At 41.1% G+C, this 21,829-nt stretch overlaps 1 protein-coding gene across 2 annotated transcripts; it reads right to left on the bottom strand.

Moving 5' to 3' along the window:
- Positions 1–1,792: 1,792 nt before the first annotated feature.
- LOC311108230 (H2.0-like homeobox protein) lies at positions 1,793–4,910 on the bottom strand. 2 transcript variants are annotated; one of them, XM_084150849.1, is made up of 4 exons: positions 4,363–4,910; positions 3,848–4,009; positions 3,381–3,565; positions 1,793–2,498 (listed from the first exon to the last, which is right to left on the bottom strand). In XM_084150849.1, the coding sequence occupies exons 1-4, from the start codon at positions 4,796–4,798 to the stop codon at positions 2,181–2,183; spliced, it is 1,101 nt and encodes a 366-aa protein (XP_084006975.1). In that variant the 5' UTR covers positions 4,799–4,910; the 3' UTR covers positions 1,793–2,180. The 2 variants fall into 2 exon arrangements, with proteins under 2 accessions (XP_084006975.1, XP_084006976.1); XM_084150850.1 differs by lacking the exon at positions 3,848–4,009.
- Positions 4,911–21,829: the final 16,919 nt, after the last annotated feature.

Raw genomic sequence — 21,829 nt, 5'->3', positions numbered from 1 at the left:
GGCTTAGCCTTAGCGGAATTACATTAACATGCTCAGATAAAGGTCTTAGAAGCCAAGAGATGTCCACATTTTCATTTATCAAGAGCTTATGATTCCGATATGCAACAAACGGTCTTTGTGAAGTAGCCCTAGCGAGGCTTGACAGGATGGCATCGTTATCCTGTCTCGGTGATGCATGCTATTAGTGTTGCGCGTATAGGCATGTTTTCACTTTAATCACCATAGCCAACTCTTGAATCCGCTTTAGAAAAAAAAATTTCATAAGGAAAAATGAAAAGGTCCTTTAAGGCCTGAAATACTAAATTAGGCCTAACCCACAAGTGTGCAGGTATCACTAAAGAGAAAGAAAGAAATGTGCCTCGATAGTATTATACAACTATTGCACAGATTATTGTCACACTTCCAGTGGGACTGGACAAAGTGAAGTAATAAGCCCTACCACCTTTGGTCCATAATGCTGCACTACAATATTGGCTCTCAGTAAGGCTAGAAGCTAATAAATAGTGAGTTTGACATAACCTGATATCAATAATATAGGCTTGTGGCGTGTGTAAATGCAATTAAAAAGTTGTTATTATGCCACTATTGTGTGGGCTAAGAGGAACACAGCAAGTAGCCTATAGCGGACTGCTAAATAAGGCGTATCTAATTCTTCATTACCTCGGCTGACTCAACTTCATTGGTCACTCACTGACTCTCAGAATTATGAGGAGGCCTATTTGTAGCCTATGTGTTGCCTATTTATTTATTTTGCCATCACCTTATTTTAGACACTTCAATTCATCTATGTTAATGATTTAGAAAGGCTACTGACAATAAACACACTGACTTGGGCAAATTGCTCGTTGAAAACGCAGGTGGAAAATGTATTTTAAAACGACTTGCCTAAATTGCATTCGTAAATACAAACAATTAAATGGGGTTGGAATTGTGAGGGAGTATGACTAACTAATTTGAAAAGCTCTGATAAGTTTGATCTATTTAGAACAAATTGACGAGAAGTTAAATGCTCCACCATGTTTCGACTGGGTCAAGACCTGTGTCCATTTCGGCTTGAGTGTACCCATGCAGCTAGGCTTATTCCCAGAAAGCTAAATATTACTTCATATATGGATTATTCTAAACATAAACATATTCCAGCCCTCATAGCAATGATCCCTTCACACAGTGAAATAAGGCCTAGGTGGCAGTGAAGTCCAAGACTTAAAACAGTATTTTGATTTGTACGATAAGAGAGGAGGCTACATGAGGAATTAATGAATAAACATATATTTATATAATAATCATCATCATCATCATGCCCTTCATCATCTGACTTTGGACACACTGTAGGAAGGAAAGTTACAATCCTAAATGTAGCCTATGACGACGAGGAGTCATTAACATTTGACATTTTAGTCATTTAGCAGACGCTTTTATCCAGAGCGAATTACAGGTAGGGTGTCAAGTGCAAGTGTTGGTTCAGTAAAGTTTTGTGTGTGTGTGTGTGTGTGTGGGGGGGGGGGGGGTTCACTAGCTAAAACATTTAGGCTAAACGAACCGAATTAATTTAAGGCTACTAAAATAAACGTTATTATCTACTTCAGAGAACTGTTTTGAGAGCGAATATTATAGGCTAGTCAAGACCTTGTCCGGTGTGAAGTTGTCTCTCCTTCAGTGTTGTTTTCAGTATTCGATTATTCCCCCAAAAGAGAAGGTAATAATGGCCCCAATAATAACAAATAATAATAATAATAATAATAATAATCATCATCATCATCTCTATACATAAGATAATTTTTTTTATCGAAAATCAAAAGTAAGAAACTTTTTATTTACAATATTTTCAGTGCAAATAATTATTGACAAACATATAATACAACAATATTTATCAACGCTTCCACAGTAAATTACATGTAACATTGTGTCATGTTTTGGGATTTCAGGACGCGTAATAAGTGGTTCAGATTAAAATTCACAACACAATATTTCCTTCAGTTGAGGAAAAAGTCATGCACATCGCCTAATACTGACTGACAGAGCTGAAAGATGGAGGGAGTCATAATATCCCATACACGCTGTACAGTCTCCTACTGGCCCTCCACTTTAGGACAACTCCGCTCTGTATATCCATTTATCAAAATAATATTTATATTAAATTATAAATTTTACATTTTAAAAAATAACATTTGACTGTGCACTCATATCAACATTTGCGATGATGGCACAGTTTCTGTAAGGGCACCGACTGAGTTCGCCTCCTCGGTACTCACAGGGATGGCCCCGGTCATTATCACACTAGTCTTGTTGTGCTCAGAAATGTCCATGTCACTCTTGTCCTCCTGTCCGTCCTCGAAATCGGACTCGCTTGCTTCGCTCTCACACTCGGACTCTTCCGGCTCCTTGGGTTCGGCCTCTGTCAGTGACTTGTCCGGTGTCTCCTTCTCCTTATCCTTCTGTGCCTGGGCTTCTTTCGAATGCCTCCACTTCATGCGCCTGTTCTGGAACCACACTTTGACCTGCGGAGAAAGTGCACGAGCTTGTTTAGACGTCGTCGGCCTGAGCCTGTTACTCGCCAACATGTTGACAATGAAATATGCTTCATAGAAATATGACCCATAGAGAGACATAATGAAGAGCATCAAGGCCAGCCTCTACACAACACAACAAGATCTTCTTGATAAGGAAATCATAGTCTACATTTCTGAACGAATAACTTTATAGTAGCCTAGGTAGGCTACAATGAAGTCAAAGTAGAATAAAAAAAAAAAATGATGGGCATACTTAGCGTAAAGGTGGTCCTAGCCTACAAGAACAATACAAATAATAATTAAACATCAGCTATATATTATATTTGTATTGCTTAACCCCAATGTGGTTAGGTAAGACAATGACCTTTATCCGTTTGCAATAACTTTATAATGACTGTTGCAACTTCCTTTTTAAAATATTTGTGCAACTTTATCTCGACCTGCAAATTGCATGGTGACGCAAATCCGCCCCTATGCTCATAATAAACAGAGGAAATCTATTCCCATCTAAAACGAAAAGACAATAACTTCAGAGGGCATACTTCATCGGTATTCGAGACTCACACACAATAATTCGTTGTAATCGACTTTCATTTGCTTAGAAGTTCTCCATTGCGCAATTGTGCAGTTGCCTACTGGGCTATATTACCGGGTGTGTCCTCTGAGTGGAGGCTTCCTGTCGTAGCAACACAAGGCCAAGTTTGATTGTTTTACACTATTATGTCTTTCCATCTCAAGAATCAACGATTCTATAAAAGAACTCCAGATTTGCATGGTCTATGCTTAAACATGGTTGATTGAATTGGCCTGCTTGTCCATAAAATAGCCCAATTGAGGCTTATAGGCTACAGTAACGTGCACGTATCTTACCTGTGCGTCTGTTAGGCCAAGCATTGCAGCCAGTTGTTTTCTGTCGGGTTTGGTGACGTATTTCTGTATTTCGAATCGTTTCTCAAGCCCTTTTCTTTGCAGGTTGGAGAAGACGGCGCGCGACCAGGACCTCTTCCTTTTGTACGTCTGTGGCATCGTGTCTTTAGTAAGGACAGCATATGGACCTGTATAAACAAAGGGACATAAAGGTTGAGCAATGTTATTTATTCGTTCAAATTTCAAAGTGTAACGATATTTAGTAAATTATAAGGGGCTATCCTAGAAAAGTGGTCAAGCCATCAAAATCCCAAATTATATTAATCAGAAATACAACAACAACAGAAGATAGGCCTAAGGTTTAAAAGCAAAGTCTGAATATGAAAGGCTATGTAAAAAAATATTGTTCGAATCCTTAAATGCGCTGTGTGCGTAAAAGGCCATTTGAAATATGCGGACGGCTACACTACCTGGAAAGGTGTCCTGAAACTGATGCTGCCCTGATTGCCTGGCGCTGTTTAGTGAGCTCATCATGGAGGAAGCGTCGCTCATCCCCGGGTCTATGGATGCGAAGTACTGGCTCGCTGGCTGGATCCCTGACTGACGGTTCGAGCTAACAATGGACGTGAGATCTGTCACAGGGCGAGAGATAAGTAAGAAATTACCGCAACGTATACACGAGTATTCAACGCTGAAACTTTTCAGCTAAAAATGAACTTTGTGTGCGACTCTGAATTTTGTCTGAAGCTAAAGAGTTCCTAGTTTTATAATGTGGCAGCTGTGGAAGCTTGTATATTCATATTGAGATTTTCTATGAGTGCTTGAAGGATAAAGTACGTGTTGCCACAGTGGTTTTGGTGTCTTCAAGGTCAGTACTTTATAAACGTATACTTAAGTCAATATAGCCATCTTACAAAAAAGTGCCTTTAAAACATAATGGCATTCTTGAATGCTTTCTTTGGCAGTTAGAGAACCTTGAGCATACCTCTTAAAGACGATATGTCTTTTGTTTTGGGGTCGAAGTCTGTTGACAATATCCGATCGATTCCGAACTTGAGGTCCTTGCTTGAAGGTGGGGGAGCTTGTTGGGAGCTGAGACTCGTTCTAGATATCGAAGTTAAGTGTATTCCGTGTCTGTGATATGGAGACCCGGGGTTCACTCTCCCACCGTAGATCGACTGCTCTGGCCCCACCGGTGAAGGACGCAATGGCGATCCAGAGGCGTGAACCTGAGAACGGTGTCCCATATGAGCCATGAGGGCCGAGGATCCCGGGATGTTCTCAGCATCCCCGACCTGCAAAATGTCAGCAATGCAAAAGGAGGGCTTCTTCATTGTATCCATAGCGAAACCACCCGCGCAATAAGCAGACCAAAGACTAAAATTTGATGCGTAAAACGGGTTGAGTCCGGCCGTATACATCCTTAACTCGTAATGTTGCCTCTCGGTTTATCAGAAACTAAAATACAACAACAAATTCGGAATGCAACGTTTAGTTAAGTGTAGTCAGAGTAAGCTGCCGTCTTTATGTAAGTTCCAGAAATCTCTATCAAACAACTATGAAATGTTAGTCTTTGGTCTAAGTACTTCCACAGTGAAGTTTCTCCTCTGACACTGATTGGTTGCTTTCTAGCCAATAGAAGTTTGGTCTCGAACACCGAAACACCCCCTTGTGATGGAGATACGCAGAGTTAAGTGTTGCTAATGACAGTGACATGCTCGTTGACCTCTTGAATATCTTCATAAACATTTTCAACCGCAGCCACCGACAACATCATCATCTTCGTCACCATCTTCATCGTCTTCATGGATAGCAGCAGCAACAACAACAACAATAAATGCAAGTGCAATATGAACATGTAAAAATATATCTTATACTTATGTAATGTAATAGTAATGTAACAATCATGTCTATTCTTGCACTTGGCTTTTAGACATTCGGCTTTGTTTCTGAATAAGTTTTAAAAAAACGTTCATAAAAATCTGATGTCTAGGCTGTAGGCCTACAAATGGAATCATATGTTCATATTATTTTCTGCTAAACATTAGGGTGGTTCGGTTGGGTTTGTGTCGTTCAAATGGAAAAACAACTGACTTTTAAACGATGTAGCCTCCAAAAACTTAACACGGACAATAAATAAGACCGTATTAGAAAAATATCTCACATTTTTTGGCCATAGGCTCATTTAATTTCAGGCAATATCGTCAATCGAACATCTTAAATACATCTGAGTTACAAGCTAATTTAAGAGAAGTAACGTGATCTACATGGTATAGGCAGCTAGAGTGCAGGAAACTAGAGAGTTTCTATTAGAATTCAGGTCATCCTGTTTTTGATGGGCTGTGATTCGTGCTAAATGAGCTTGTTAGATTTGTCCCAAAATAGAACCTGTTTTAGTATTTTAGGATACAAGCGAAATCCTTATTTCTTCCGGAGCAGAGGGGGGAAACTTTATAATGACTGTTGTAACTTCCTTTTTAAAATATTTGTGCAACTTTATCTCGACCTGCAAATTGCATGGTGACGCAAATCCGCCCCTATGCTCATAATAAACAGAGGAAATCTATTCCCATCTAAAACGAAAAGACAATAACTTCAGAGGCCATACTTCATCCGTATTCGAGACTCACACGTTTCTCACCGAGTAACGAACATAATGGGGGACTGATTATTATGACAATGACAAAATATCTAAGGGTAAATTAGATGTTATTATTATGGTAAACTGGGAATATAATAGTTGTAATATTCGATAGGTAATAATAGCCTAATAATAATAATACAAAATAATAAACAACAACAACAATAATAATAATAATACTTTACTTTGAATAATGAACAATCATATTCATATTGATAATAATGAATAATAACATACTTTACTTTCTTATTATAATATACAAATATTTTACTCATGGCTACAATTTAGTAGTGTGTGTGTGGCCTACACATTCGATTGCTAACTTCCAAATTCCCACATCACATAGGCCCATGCATGCAATGTTTAACCCATTGTCATTACGTGCGCGTCTCATCCTCCTACTGCATTCATTAGACTTGATTCATTCCCGGAAGAAACTATGACCCTGGCCTGACTGCCTCCCGTCACGGTGTTTTCGAGTGACACTTTTCAGGTTAAAATTAGAAATGAAATGTAACGTTTACCCTAGATCATGCAGTCAACACAATCCAGGGAAAAGGATGTAGCAGAGGCACAGCGGGATAGCAAGCCTCAGTTATTTCAGGTGCTGATGAGCCTTCAGAAGGAAGCATTCATGGGCGGATTGGCCATCTGGCAATTCTGGCAAATGCCAGAAGGACCATCTTTTATTGGGGTGGGCTGGTCGAAATATATATATATATATATATATATATATATATATACTGAACAAAAATATAAACACAACATGTAAAGTGTTGGTCCCATGTTTCATGAGCTGAAATAACAGATCCCAGAAATTTTCCATACGCACAAAAAGCTTATTTCTCTCAAATTTTGTGAACTAATTTGGTTACATTCCTGTTAGTGTGCATTTCTCCTTTGCCAACATAATCCATCCACCTGACAGGTGTGGCATATCAAGAAGCCGATTAAACAGCATGATTATTACACAGGTGCACCTTGTGCTGGGGACAATGTGCAGTTTTGTCACACAACACAATGCCACTGATGTTTCAAGTTTTGAGGAAGCATGCAATTGGTATGCTTACAGCAGGAATATCCACCAGAGCTGTTGCCAGACAATTGAATGTTAATTTCTCTACCGTAAGCCGCCTCCAACATCGTTTCAGAGAACTCGGCAGTACGTCCAACCGGCCTCACAACCGCAGACCACGTGTATGGCGTCATGTGGGCGAACAGAGTGCCCCATGGTGGCGGTGGGTTTTGGTAATGGCAGGCATAAACTACGGACAACAAACACAATTTCATTTTATCGATGGCAATTTGAATGCACAGAAATACCGTGACGAGATCCTGAGGCCCATTGTGTGGCCCATTTCATTTAAGGTATCTATGACCAACAGATGCATATCTGTATTCCCAGTCGTGAAATCCATAGATTAGGGCCTAATAGAATTATTTCAATTGACTGATTTCCTCATATGAACAGTAACTCAGTAAAATCTTTGCAATTGTTGCCTGTTGCATTTATATTTTTGTTCAGTATATTTTAAATGGCCCTGTTTTTTTAATGAATTGTGCACAATTTCTCTGTTGCCATAATAATCTATATTGAGCATTTGGCTGACCAAGATGGGCCGTCCCGGTTTTCTGATTGGCTGAGCTGAGGTGGCGCAAATTCACATTCATAGTCAAACGCGCATCATCAAAGAAAGTGAGACCTGCTCTGACTCTCACTCAGTCAGAACAGAAAATCGTGGATCATAAAAAAAAAAACGGAAAGGTGGTGCCGAAAAAGTTATAGAGTAAAAAATAAAAAATAAATAAAAAAAAGGCTCTTGAGGCCTTTGCTGCTAAATGTCTGAAATTAACCGACATATTTGCTAAAAGTTCTGCTGGTCCGAGTGCTGTGTCTGTGTCTGTGAGAAATGACAGACGAGCTGTCGAGGTAGGGAGAAAAAAGAGATAGACACACTAAAGACACACTGACACAGATCATGTAGCCTACTGCTGCAAGTTAGGCCTAATATTTTGGCCTCATATTGTATGAAATGGTAGGCTAATTAGGGAAGGGGGGAATTCATTCGGGTGAACATTTAGACACTAGGCTACTTGCAATATAGCCTAACACGTCATTAGATTGGCTTATATAACACATAGAGTAAGGCAATAGCCATCTACTAGTCATTTATACAGCGCTTTTTATTCAACACAAGTCATCATGTATTACAATAAAACATTGAATAAATGCATAAATGCTAAATAATCCTAATGAATCTGTTAAAGGTGAAGTCGGGGGCTGTCTGTGGTTAAAGGTGAAGTCGGGGGCTGTCTGTGTATTTTAATTATTTATCTATGTTTAGGCTATTTGCTTAACTTCTAAATGTGTCTCTTCAGGCAGCAAGGCAACTAGGGTTTTTGAACTGTAGCAGAGAATGGTCGTACCTGACCTCGCCTCCTCCCGCCTGCCTTCCATCTTTGAGGACATGTATTTCCATTGTTAGAGCGGTCACTCGACTTGCCAATATAACAGATCATATTTGACTTCAGTGACTAGGGACTCTGGTGTCAGATTACATTACATATCTACCGCTATTGGAGACTGGAAAGTCCCGCCTAAAATACAATTCTCTCATCGGAGGGCCCGTTACTGCTTTGCGGAAGGATACGCATACGCGACACAGTCAAACGAAGCACAACATTGGACATCTATTATGCATTGATTTAGTGATTTTCTTCTTTGTCTGAAAAATGTGTGTTTATTCATTCACAACTAGGATGTTGCTGGGCCCAGTACAGGCAGTGTGGTCTCCTCATCTTCCGGTCCCAGTGATGCTAGACGCAGCACAGACAGCTCAGCTGCTGCAGCAGAGTCAACTGTAGTGGAGGTAGGAAGACAACACAGTGAGCTAGACTCTCTCTCTCTCTCTCTCTCTCTCTCTCTCTCTCTCTCTCTCTCTCTCTCTCTCTCTCTCTCTCTCTCTCTCTCTCTCTCTCTCTCTCTCTCTCTCTCTCTCTCTCTCTCTCTCTCTCTCTCTCTCTCTCTCTCTCTCTCTCTCTCTCTCTCTCTCTCTCTCTCTCTCTCAATACTGCTGCAACTATTTACTTTAATGCACATCCCATCCTATATTCTGTAGTATTCATAGTATATTCTGCATATTCCTGTTGTGTATATATTCGTATTAGCCTTCCTACTACAATATGTTTTTATTACTTGGTTGCATACACTACCGTTCAAAAGTTTGGGGTCACTTAGAAATGTCCTTGTTTTCGAAAGAAATTCAATTTTTTTGTCCATTAAAATAACATCAAATTGATCAGAAATACAGTGAAGACATTGTTAATGTTGTAAATGGCTATTGTAGCTGGAAACAGCTGATTTTTTATGGAATATCTACATAGGCGTACAGAGGCCCATTATCAGCAACCATCAGTCCTGTGTTCCAATGGCACGTTGTGTTTGCTAATCCAAGTTTATCATTTTAAAAGGCTAATTGATCATTAGAAAAACCCTTTGGAATTATGTTAGCACAGCTGAAAACTGTTGTGCTGATTAAAGAAGCAATAAAACTGGCCTTCTTGAGACTAGTTGAGTATCTGGAGCATCAGCAATTGTGGTTTCGAATACAGGCTCAAAATGGCCAGAAACAAAGAAAAAGCCATATCTCAGACTGGCCAATAAAAATAAAAGATTAAGATGGGCAAAATAACACAGACACTGGACATTTTCTTTGCAACTCTGCCTAGAAGGTCAGCATCCCGGAGTCGCCTCTTCACTGTTGATTTTGAGACTGGTGTTTTGTGGGTACTATTTAATGAAGCTGCCAGTTGAGGACCAGTGAGACATCTGTTTCTCAAACTAGACACTATAATGTATTTGTCCTCTTGCTCAGTTGTGCACCAGGGCCTCCCACTCCTCTTTCTATTCTGGTTAGAGCCAGTTTGCGCTGTTCTGTGAAGGGAGTAGTACACAGCGTTGTACGAGATATTCCGTTTCTTGGCAATTTCTCGCATGGAATAGCCTTCATTTATCAGAACAAGAATAGACTGACGAGTTTCAGAAGAAAGTTCTTTGTTTCTGGCCATTTTGATCCTGTAATCGAACCCACAATTGCTGATGCTCCAGATACTCAACTAGTCTGAAGAAGGCCAGTTTTATTGCTTCTTTAATCAGCACAACAGTTTTCAGCTGTGCTAACATAATTGCAAAATGATTTTCTAATGATCAATTAGCCTTTTAAAATGATAAACTTGGATTAGCAAACACAACGTGCCATTGGAACACAGGACTGATGGTTGCTGATAATGGGCCTCTGTACGCCTGTAGATATTCCATAAAAAAAATCAGCCGTTTCCAGCTACAATAGCCATTTACAACATTAACAATGTCTACACTGTATTTCTGATCAAGTTGATGTTATTTTAAATGGACAAAAAAATTGCATTTCTTTCGAAAACAAGGACATTTCTAAGTGACCCCAAACTTTTGAACGGTAGTGTGATATATATATATATACACAGTGCATTCGGAAAGTATTCAGACCCCTTGACTTTTTCCACATTTTGTTGAGTTACAGCCTTATTCTAAAATTGATTAAATCGTTTTTTCCCCCTCATCAATCTACACACAACACCCCATAATGACAAAGCAAAAACAAAATCATATTTTTTTTTAAACACGGAAATATTACATTTACATATGTATTAACAGCCTTTACTTAGGACTTTGTTGAAGCACCTTTGTCAGCGATTACAGCCTCGAGTCTTCTTGGATATGACGCTACAAGCTTGGCACACCTGTATTTGGGGAGTTTCTCCCATTCTTCTCTGCAGATCCTCTCAAGCGCTGTCAGGTTGGATGGGGAGCGTCGTTGCACAGCTATTTTCAGGTCTCTCTAGAAATGTTCGACCGGGTTCAAGTCCGGGCTCTGGCTGAGCCACTCAAGGACATTCAGAGACTTGTCCCGAAGCCACTCCTGCGTTGTCTTGGCTGTGTGCTTAGGGTCATTGTCCTGTTGGAAGGTGAACCTTCACCCCAGTCTGAGGTCCTGAGCACTCTGGAGCAGGTTTTCATCACGGATCTCTCTATACTTTGCTCCGTTCATCTTTCCCTTGATCCTGACTAGTCTCCAATCCCTGCCGCTGAAAAACATCCCCACAGCATGATGTTGCCACCACCATGCTTCACCGTAGGGATGGTGCCAGGTTTCCTCCAGACGTGATGCTTGGCATTCAGGCCAAAGAGTTCAATCTTGGTTTCATCAGACCAGAGAATCTTGTTTCTCATAGTCTGAGAGTCCTTTAGGTGCCTTTTGGCAAACTCCAAGCGGGCTGTCATGTGCCTTTTACTGAGGAGTGGCTTCCGTCTGGCCACTCTACCATAAAGGCTTGATTGGCGGTGTGCTGCAGGGATGGTTGTCCTTCTGGAAGGTTCTTCCATCTCCACAGAGGAACTCTGGAGCTCTATCAGAGTGACCATCGGGTTCTTGGTCAACTCCCTGACGAAGGCCCTTCTCCCCCGATTGCTCAGTTTGGCCGGGCGGCCAGCTCTATTAAGAGTCTTGATGGTTCCAAACGTCTTCAATTTAAGAATGATAGAGGCCACTGTGTTCTTGGAGGCCTTCAATGCTGTGAGAAATGTTTTGGTACCCTTCGCAGATCTTTGTCTTGACACAATCCTGTCTCGGAGCTCTACGGACAATTCCTTTGACCTCATGGCTTGTTTTTTTCTCTGACATCAAATCAAATCAAATTTTATTGGCCACATGCGCCGAATAAAACAGGTGCAGACATTGACAGTGAAATGCTTACTTACAGCCCTTAACCAACAGTCCATTTATTTTTAATAAAAAAGTAAAATAAAACAACAACAAAAAAGTGTTGAGAAAAAAAGAGCAGAAGTAAAATAAAATAACAGTAGGGAGGCTATATATACAGGGGGGTACCGGTGCAGAGTCAATGTGCGGGGGCACCGGCTAGTTGAGGTAGTTGAAGTAATATGTACATGTGGGTAGAGTTAAAGTGACTATGCATAAATAATTAACAGAGTAGCAGCAGTGTAAAAAGATGGGGTGGGGGGTGCAAATAGTCCGGGTAGCCATGATTAGCTGTTCAGGAGTCTTATGGCTTGGGGGTAGAAGCTGTTGAGAAGTCTTTTGGACCTAGACTTGGCACTCCGGTACCGCTTGCCGTGCGGTAGCAGAGAGAACAGTCTATGACTAGGGTGGCTGGAGTCTTTGACAACTTTGAGGGCCTTCCTCTGACACCGCCTTGTATAGAGGTCCTGGATGGCAGGAAGCTTGGCCCCAGTGATGTACTGGGCCGTACGCACTACCCTCTGTAGTGCCTTGCGGTTGGAGGCCAAGCAGTTGCCATACCAGGCGGTGATGCAACCAGTCAGGATGCTCTCGATGGTGCAGCTGTAGAATTTTTTGAGGATCTGAGAACCCATGCCAAATCTTTTCAGTCTCCTGAGGGGGAATAGGCTTTGTCGTGCCCTCTTCACGGCTGTCTTGGTGTGTTTGGACCATGATAGTTTGTTGGTGATGTGGACACCAAGGAACTTGAAGCTCTCAACCTGTTCCACTACAGCCCCGTCGATGAGAATGGGGGCGTGCTCAGTCCTCTTTTTTTTCTTGTAGTCCACAATCATCTCCTTTGTCTTGGTCACGTTGAGGGAGAGGTTGTTATCCTGGCACCACACGGCGAGGTCTCTGACCTCCTCCCTATAGGCTGTCTCATGCACTGTTAACTGTGGAACCTTATATAGACAGGTGTGTGCCTTTCCGAATCATGTCCAATCAATTGAATTTACCACAGGTGGACTCCAATCAAGTTGTAGAAACATTTCAAGGATGATAAATGGAAACAGGATGCACCCAGGCTAAATTTCGAGTCTCATAGCAAAGGGTCTGAATACTTATGTAAATACATTTCTACAAACCTGTTTTCGCTTTGTCATTATGGGGTATTGTGTGTAGATTGATGAGGACATTTTTTTATTTAATCCATTTTAGAATAAGGCTGTAACGTAACAAAATGTGGAAAAAGTCAATGGGGTCTGAATACTTTCCGAATGCACACACACACACATATACATATATATATATATGTGTGTGTGTGTGTGTGTGTGTGTGTGTATTGCACTGTTAAGGAGAGCCCATGAGAACGTATTTCACTGAAACATTTACATCCTGTATTCTGGGCATGTGATCAATAGACTCACAGTGATGTGGGCTGGTGTGGCTAAAATACTAGGACTGAATTTTTGTCCCAGTCCGCCCCTGTTAAAACATGAAGACAAGCTAAAGCATGTCAAAGCTCTGGAGTCTTTATTTTACCCTGTGGAATGTCATACAATAGTGCCATTTCATTGGTCAATTATTTCAAAGTGATTGAATGTCAGGTTTGTCCAGTTGAAAATGGAAGTATGACCCATGACGTAGGCCTATACAGTGATTGTTTCAGTTCTGATATAATTGTTATTGCCTTTAGTTTTCAATTACATCAATGCAGGATTGTATTACAACACCATAACAAAATATGGGTGGCATAAAACCAATAACATTGTAATAGCATATTGTCAATTTATAAAAGGCATTGTGCTTTGCATTGTACTGTATCCTGGAAAGGTTGGTTGAGGCTGTCAGAACTTCCTTAGGCTACTGTATAAACAACTTGAATAAAAACAACGTTTGACAGCTACAGTACAGCTCACCATTGAGAGCCAGCATTCACTTCAAGCCTATTGTTATCGGTTGATTGCTCTGTGTGTATTTTTCAGGAAGCCTTATCAGACCTCAGGAAAGCTGAATGAGCGCCTCAGCCAACAACTCTCTCGGATCAAGAAGTTGGGAGGGACGCAAATTAAATAATTTCCATTATTAAACAGAGAATTATTACTCCCCTCTGGTAAAACTTAGACCTAGGCCAAGATTACTATTTCTGGCAATGTTTGTCTCAGGAAGGAACTTTCACAGATTTAATGGGACCTGCGCCATTGTACATGGCCTTCTGTATGGCATGGTGCCATCATTTCCACAGCAAAAAAAAAAAAGTTAGGGAGTTATCCAAAGTGAATTGAAAACAGGATTGTCCCATTTATGTGACCCCAAATGTGGCTTTTATTATATTCAATAATATTTGAATCAGTTCTGTTCAATAGGCCCCCATGTTATGAGGGAAACCGGCTCTCCACATGTGTGAAAAAATCTAGATGTCTTTGAGGATTGTTTCAGGGTGTCTGTCCAGCCAATGGTGCAACAAACATCAATTGTCTGTGTTATGTCTGTGGTCCATATGCGTAATCCCATAAACTCTGTGGTAGGGGTGTGACACAGACTAGCACATCAAATACATCCCCACAATAGGCCTCTGTAGACTATTAGGACATAGACTCAACTATCCAGGTTTTTAATCTGATAGGGGAGAGCTCTTCATTTGTTCCTGTATGTGTGATGAGAACATCATCTAAATGCATCAGGACCCCTTGGGAGACTTTATTTTATTTTATGCTGGATATTTGGAGGCCTATCCATGTTGATCTGTTGCTAAGGGCCCGGTCAAGAGGAGAGGAGCTAGTTCCTCGGATACAGTGGCCTGGGAGCCCCAGCTGCCCATCAGTGGAGATGGGACTCATCACGCAGGAAACATAAACATCGAAATATCAAAATCCTTCCAGCGCTGATCATGGGAAAATATGGAAACCTCATGGATTTTCCCCTACCCTTTAGGCCAGCAATCACCATCAGGAGAGTTCCACCCATATGGCTATCAGATTCAACTCCACAAACGTAAGCACAGGCTATAACTGTGACTGTCTCTGAATATGTCCACCACAGACAAGTGATTGTTACTCATTAATGCCACCTTGCGCCAATCTAAATGTGGAAAGGATATACAGTGCATTCGGAAAGTATTCAGACCCCTTGACTTTTTCCACATTTTGTTATGTTACAGCCATATTACTTATGGAAATGTGATATTTCTGTTTTTTTTTTTTTTATACATTTGCTAAAATGTCTAAAAACATGTTTTTGCTTTGTCATTATGGGGTATTGTGTGTAGATTGATGAGGTGGGGGGAACAATTGAGTCAACTTTAGAATAAGGCTGTAACTTAACAAAGTGTGGAAAAAGTCAAGGGGTCTGAATACTTTCCGAATGTGCTGTACTTCCATAGTTTATATAGATTAATAAGTCACAAACACATTTCATTTAATCCATATATGACGATTCAGAATGAGTAGTTACACATTTCAACGCACTCCTCCCAATTAAATATAATTGTCTACATGTTTCATTTCCCAACCTCTTTGAGAAAATAAAGTCCACAGACTTCTAATGCAAACAACCAAAGCTGAATGTCTCCGCAGTTCTTGTGCTTTAAGGCCATATGTAACAGAAAATAAAAATGATTCACCAGAAGACATCATTACAATCACATTATTGAAAAGGAAGATCCTGAAAGGCTACAGTGTGGTCATAGAATGACACAGTTCTCCTGCGTTTCCCCCACACAAGAGGACGTAGATAAAGACATTAGGTGGTCATCAGATGGACATTAGGAGTGGTAGACTAACCACACTCTCCTCAGTCTGCCCTGTCCTTTAAACAATCGAAGGGCTTCTTTAATGGAAGCTTTTAAAAATGATGGTGTCCCACTGTCTGTACATTAACAACTTATGTGTTTACTTAAAAAACAGCCCTGGAGCAGATTAAAGTCGCTCCCCTCCGTGCCTCTTGTGACTGGTGCCTTTAAGGTCTTCCGATTACTCGCTGGGTCAATGTACACAGGGTTAAACCATGTTTGCTGAGTACTCTGGGGTCGCAGTGCTAAATAGGAGAGGAGACTAATGGAAACGCAAAAGGTCATCATAACAAACCATTACTGCTTCTTCTCTCCAGTATCCTGGCAGGCATCCCAGGAGGCCAAGAAGAGCAGAGGCACCGTGCACATAATGACGCCCATGTGACCGATGGCTTGGGTCGCACTCGGCAACCCTGCGCAAAAAAGAAAACTTCTCAATTTATAGACTCTCTTTAAGCACGGTCTGTGACTGCCAGTGATCAATTTTGCATGTGTTTACCACAACCCTTCACTATTGAGGAAAAGCAGAGCCTCTCAGTGCGGAGGAGATCTATACCCATGTCACACTGTCCCAGGGGCAGCGCTTGCTGCGTCAATTAATTGTAATAACACTGTGGAAACAAATGCGCAAATTATCGGGTGGGAATTCTAAACAGCAATGGAACCGGAGGCTGCAGAGTAGCAGGTGCTGACAGTATGTGGACACCCCTTCAAATAAGTGGATTTGACTATTTCAGCCTCACCCGTTGCTGACAGGTGTATAAAATCGAGCACACCACCATGCAATCTCCATAGACAAACATTGGCAGTAGAATGACCCTGTACTGAAGAGCTCAGGGACTTTCAATGTGGCACATCATAGGGTGCCACCTTTCCAACAAGTCAGTTAATCAAATTTCTGCCCTGCTAGAGCTGCCCTGGTAAACTGTAAGTGCTGTTATTGTGAAGTGGAAACGTCTAGGAGCAACAACAGCTCAGCTGTGAAGTGGTAGGCCCCACAAGCTCACAGTACGGGACCACCGAGTTCTGAAGCACATATTGTGTAAAAATCGTCTGTCCTCGGTTGCAACACTTACTACCGAGTTCCAAACTCCCTCTGGAAGCAACGTTAGCACAAGAACTGTTCGTTGGGAGCTTCATGAAAAGGGTTTCCAATGGCGAGCAGCCGTACACAAGCCTAAGATCACCATGCGCAATGCCAAACATTGGCTGGAGTGGTGTAAAGCTCACCGCCATTGGACTCTGGAGCAGTGGAAACACGTTCTCTGGAGTGATGATTCACGCTTCACCATCTGGCAGTCCGACGGATAAATATGGGTTTGGCGGATGCCAGGAGAACGCTACCTGCCCTAATGCATAGTGCCAACTGTAAAGTTTGGTGGAGGAGGAATAATGGTTTGGGCTAGGCCCTTTTGTTCCAGTGAAGGGAAATCTTAATGCTACAGCATACAATGACATTCTAGACGATTCCGTGCTTCCAACGTTGTGGCAACAGTTTAGGGAAGGCCCTTTCCTGCCCCTGTGCACAAAGCGAGGTCCATATAGAAATGGTTTGTCAAGATCGGTGTGGAAGAACTTGACTGGCCTGCACAGAGACCTGACCTCAACCCCATCGAACACCTTTGGGATGAATTGGAAAGCCGACTGCGAGCCAGGCCTAATCGCCCAACATCAGTGCCCGACCTCACTAATGCTCTTGTGGCTGAATGGAAGCAAGTCCCAGCAGCAATGTTCCAACATCTAGTGGGAAACCTTCCCAGAAGAGTGGAGGCTGTTATAGCCCATGATTTTGGAATGAGATGTTCGACGAGCAGGTGTCCACATACTTCTGGCAATGTAGTGTATCTTAGACTAATGACTGACAGGCTCAATGTCTTATCATTTGAATGTATTAGAGACTTTTGTGTAGGGGTTTCATTAGGAGTGTGTGTGTGTGCGTGCATGATCGCGTGTGTGAGCGCGTGTGTGCCTCTAAATCTCACAGATTACTCGTTGGATAACGTTCGATATCTATAATAGGCCTGGAACATTACCTAGGCCTACTTATTTTAACTTCAGAAAATGATGTTGTTATAGCTCTCTAGCTGATTTGTGGTCGCTACCAAAACAATTAAATCAAGGTTATGATCGGGCGTGTTCTCACAAAGCGACATTTCACACCGCAGGTATCAACATGATGGATTCCAGTTTTGTCAACGCTCCAGAGCTGTCCAAACAGACCGTGTTTTATGACCTCTCTGAAAGTACAGCTGTCAAAATTACGAATAGCCTAAATCGGAATTGTCATTAAAACAGAAACATCGTCTAAGCAATGACAAAATAAAATAATAACATAAATTGAACACTCATAATGGTTATTTTGTTTAATTTCAGAGTCGTCATTGCTTCTAAATCCACATAGGCCTAATTTAACCACGAATCTGGGTATTAATTTGACATAGGCCTAAATCAAATTGTATAGCGTCGAATATAGACTAAAGTAGCCTAGCCAATACCAAAAACATGAATAATGTTATTAATTTTGTGAGGAAGACAAGTAGCATACGTCCAATTCTTTCCTATATGCTCTAGTGCCTAGGCCTATATATTATCCTAACGTTTTGAAAAATTAATATAGGCCTGGACGTCTTTGGGTGGCAATAGTGATTTCTCTAATCAATAAATCTGTTCATCCTTTTTTTGTGGAGTTTTCATTATGGACGTCTGGACAGCTACAGAAGACAACAATGCACTTTCACTTATCAGGATCCCACTCCAGGGAGAAGAGGTCCCGAGGAGAACATCCATACATGAAGTTAAAAACACAACAGTCATAGTTTTCCACACTATCCCAAGCGTCTTATATTTCATGTACCTTTCAAAATATATTTTCTCGTGCCAGCCTAAAGGTCAATGGATTATGGACCATACATGTTTATTTGTTTTGTCATTTAGCAGACACTCTTATCCAGAGCGCCTTACAGGAGCAATTAAAAATCTAATCAAATCAAATGTTATTGGCCACATTGCGCCGAATACAACAGGTGCAGACATTACAGTGAAATGCTTACTTACAGCCCTTAACCAACAGTGCATTTATTTTTAACAAAAAAGTAAAAATAAAACAACAAAAAAAGTGTTGAGAAAAAAAGAGCAGAAGTAAAATAAAATAACAGTAGGGAGGCTATATATACAGGGGGGTACCGGTGCAGAGTCAATGTGCGGGGGCACCGGCTAGTTGAGGTAGTTGAAGTAATATGTACATGTGGGTAGAGTTAAAGTGACTATGCATAAATAATTAACAGAGTAGCAGCAGCGTAAAAGGATGGGGTGGTGGGGCAGTGCAAATAGTCCGGGTAGCCATGATTAGCTGTTCAGGAGTCTTAGGGTTAAGTGCCTTGCTCAAGGGCACATTGACACGTTTTCACCTAGCCGGCTCTAGGATTCGAACCAGCGACCTTTCGGTTCCTGTCCCAACGCGGCCTCTTAACCGCTAGGCTACCTGCCGCCCCTATGCAGATACTACAGTAGCCTATTTTTTTATTATGCAAATAAGTTACTTTGGAGGCATGTGTGAAGCTACTTTGGTGCTATAAACACTAGTGCCTTGTGCATATCAGTAGTAATGTATTCATGCTAAATGAATAATACATCATTTAAAGTGATTATATTAACATTAAATGTGTTTATTGCTTGTCAAATAATTATTATTTCTAGAGACTATCGTTTCCAAAGAAGGGTTATTAAATTAAGGCTTTTGGGCAAGTAACCTATAGACAATAAGATTATAATATTTCATGTTAAGACAATATTGTGCAATTATCCTACCAACAGATTTCAGGCCCACACACACACATTTAGAAAATGATATAACAATACTGAACAAAAATATAAACGCAACATGCAACAATTTTAAAGATTTTACTGAGTTACAGTTCATATAAGGAAATCAGTCAATTGAAATGAATTCATTAGGCCCTAATCTATGGATTTCACATGACTGGGCTGTGGGTGCAGCCATGGGTGGGCCTTGGAGAGGCCCACCCACTTGGCAGCCAGGCCCACCCACTGTGGAGCCAGGCCCAGCAAATCAGAATGAGTTTTTCCCCACAAAAGGGCTTTATTACAGACAGAAATACTCCCCCCACCACCCCACCTCTGACGATCCCGCAGGTGAAGAAGCTGGATGTGGAGGTCCTGGGCTGCAGATTCCTGGGCTGCCAAATTCTCTAAAACGACATTGGAGGCAGCTTATGGTAGAGAAATTAACAATCAATTATTTGGCAACAGCTCTGGTGGACGTTCATGCAGTCAGCATGCCAATTGCACACTCCCTCAAAACCTAAGACATCTGTGGCATTGTGTTGTGTGACAAAACTGCACATTTTAAAGTGGCCTTTTATTGTCCCCAGCACAAGGTGCACCTGTGTAATAATCATGCTGTTTAATCAGCTTCTTGATATGCCACACCTGTCAGGTGGATGGATTATCTTGGCAAAGGAGAAATGCTCACTAACAGGGATGTAAACAAATTTGTGCACAAAATGAGAAAAAATAAGCTTTTTGTGTGTATGGAACATTTCTGGGATTTTTTATTTCAGCTCATGAAACATGGGACCAACACATTACATGTTGCGTTTATATTTTTGTTCAGTGTAAAAATAACTTGAACATTGCCTTTATTAAAATGTTTATAAGGTGCAGTGTTGCCTGTGTAGACACAGCCTACCTGGTCATGATATGATACCCTACTTATCAACCATTTAGGCTACATTACTTAGATAATGGGATCAGCTAAACTATTATCACAGACCCTCTCCATTTTAATCAAACACACTACTTATTCACCGATTAGGCTTCAGTAGCTACTGCATCCTTCAAATTATAGGCTATATTCTAACACCACTCTTGAAATCTGATACATTTTTTGTCATAAATCCGTCTGTTACGCACATTTTTTATTTATTTTAATGCGCTCAACTATGTGATCAGACATACTGGTCCTCGTGCAGGTCCTTATTATAGCATAATAAACTCAATCCAAAGGTCAACTAACAAAATGCTGTCATCTAGTGGTGGTTCTTAGAAACAATCTGGCATCTAAAAAATTAAAATGATCACTTGATTGCTTTTACACAGGCACCGCAATACTGAGCTTTTGACCAATTATTGGCAAAAGAGCTAATCTGATTGGTCGAAATAAGATAATTGGGCTACCTGTGTAAACGCAGCCATAGTGACATAGGCCTATCTATCAGCGTTATGGCAGCGACTGTAGAATATTGCACATAAATAACGGAAAACATTGACAAAATGTCTGTCAGACTCAGATGCTGAGGGCGATGCAATAACATCTGTTAACCTCGGTTCAGTTATGTGTAGAAAAACATGCTATTTTCCACTAAATCATCACTGCGCTTCCCAACGACGTCTCAATCCGGTTTACACTTTGGGCTATGTTTAGTGCATTGAGTGTGAGCCAGTTTCGGGGGTCGAACAGGGTTCCCTCCCCATCAAAACTCCGCTATAGAGCCCATGGGACTCGTTCAATCCAGGAGCAGTGAGCATATTTTGGACCAGGCGCATCTCCGTTTAAACACGTAGGCCTAGGCTAATGCACAACATGCTTGTCAAGTGCGAATAATTTACAACAGGTGGGATTCATCCTGTTTCTTATCCCAATAAACAATCTATTTGTCTTTCCTCATAGCACAAGTTCAGCTGTGGTAAGAACGTTAAAGATTCAGCTGCCCACTTGTAACTTGACAGTCTGCTGAGGAACTGAACTACTCATTTTCGATTCAGTTTCGTTGTTCCATTTTAGGCTAAATGGCAAGTTTTAAAGTGGGAACACATGCTGTTTCTTTTGTTAGGCATGCATAGCTTAGCCAATTAGCCCATTTAACTTTTCAGAATCGCCCATCATAATGACATTAAGTCTTCTACTCTTAGGATGAAAACTTTGAGCTTGAATGACCAGACATACACAGGTTTTCTGAATTTACAGATCAGAAAATGATCTTGGGTTGAGTTGAAGCCATATCCATTTTACTACACTACCACATGTTACAACCAAGCCATGACATTTGATGGAAACGTTACCTTTCAGTTGCCTGTAGGGGGGAACCCCAATCTAATGGCAGCACAAAATCTGAGAAAACACATCGATCACCTGATCTGTATTGGATGTTCCAGATGAGCCAGCTGCAGTTAGTCTATTGGAGATCGTTGGAGTTGGCATTGAGGCAATGCTCGGGTTTAA

This window comes from Coregonus lavaretus (genome assembly GCF_964263955.1).
Source record: "Coregonus lavaretus genome assembly, chromosome: 33".
Taxonomy (NCBI): Eukaryota; Metazoa; Chordata; class Actinopteri; order Salmoniformes; family Salmonidae; genus Coregonus; species Coregonus lavaretus.
Note: the sequence above shows the minus strand (reverse complement) of the source record. Positions and strands in the feature narration are given on the sequence as shown.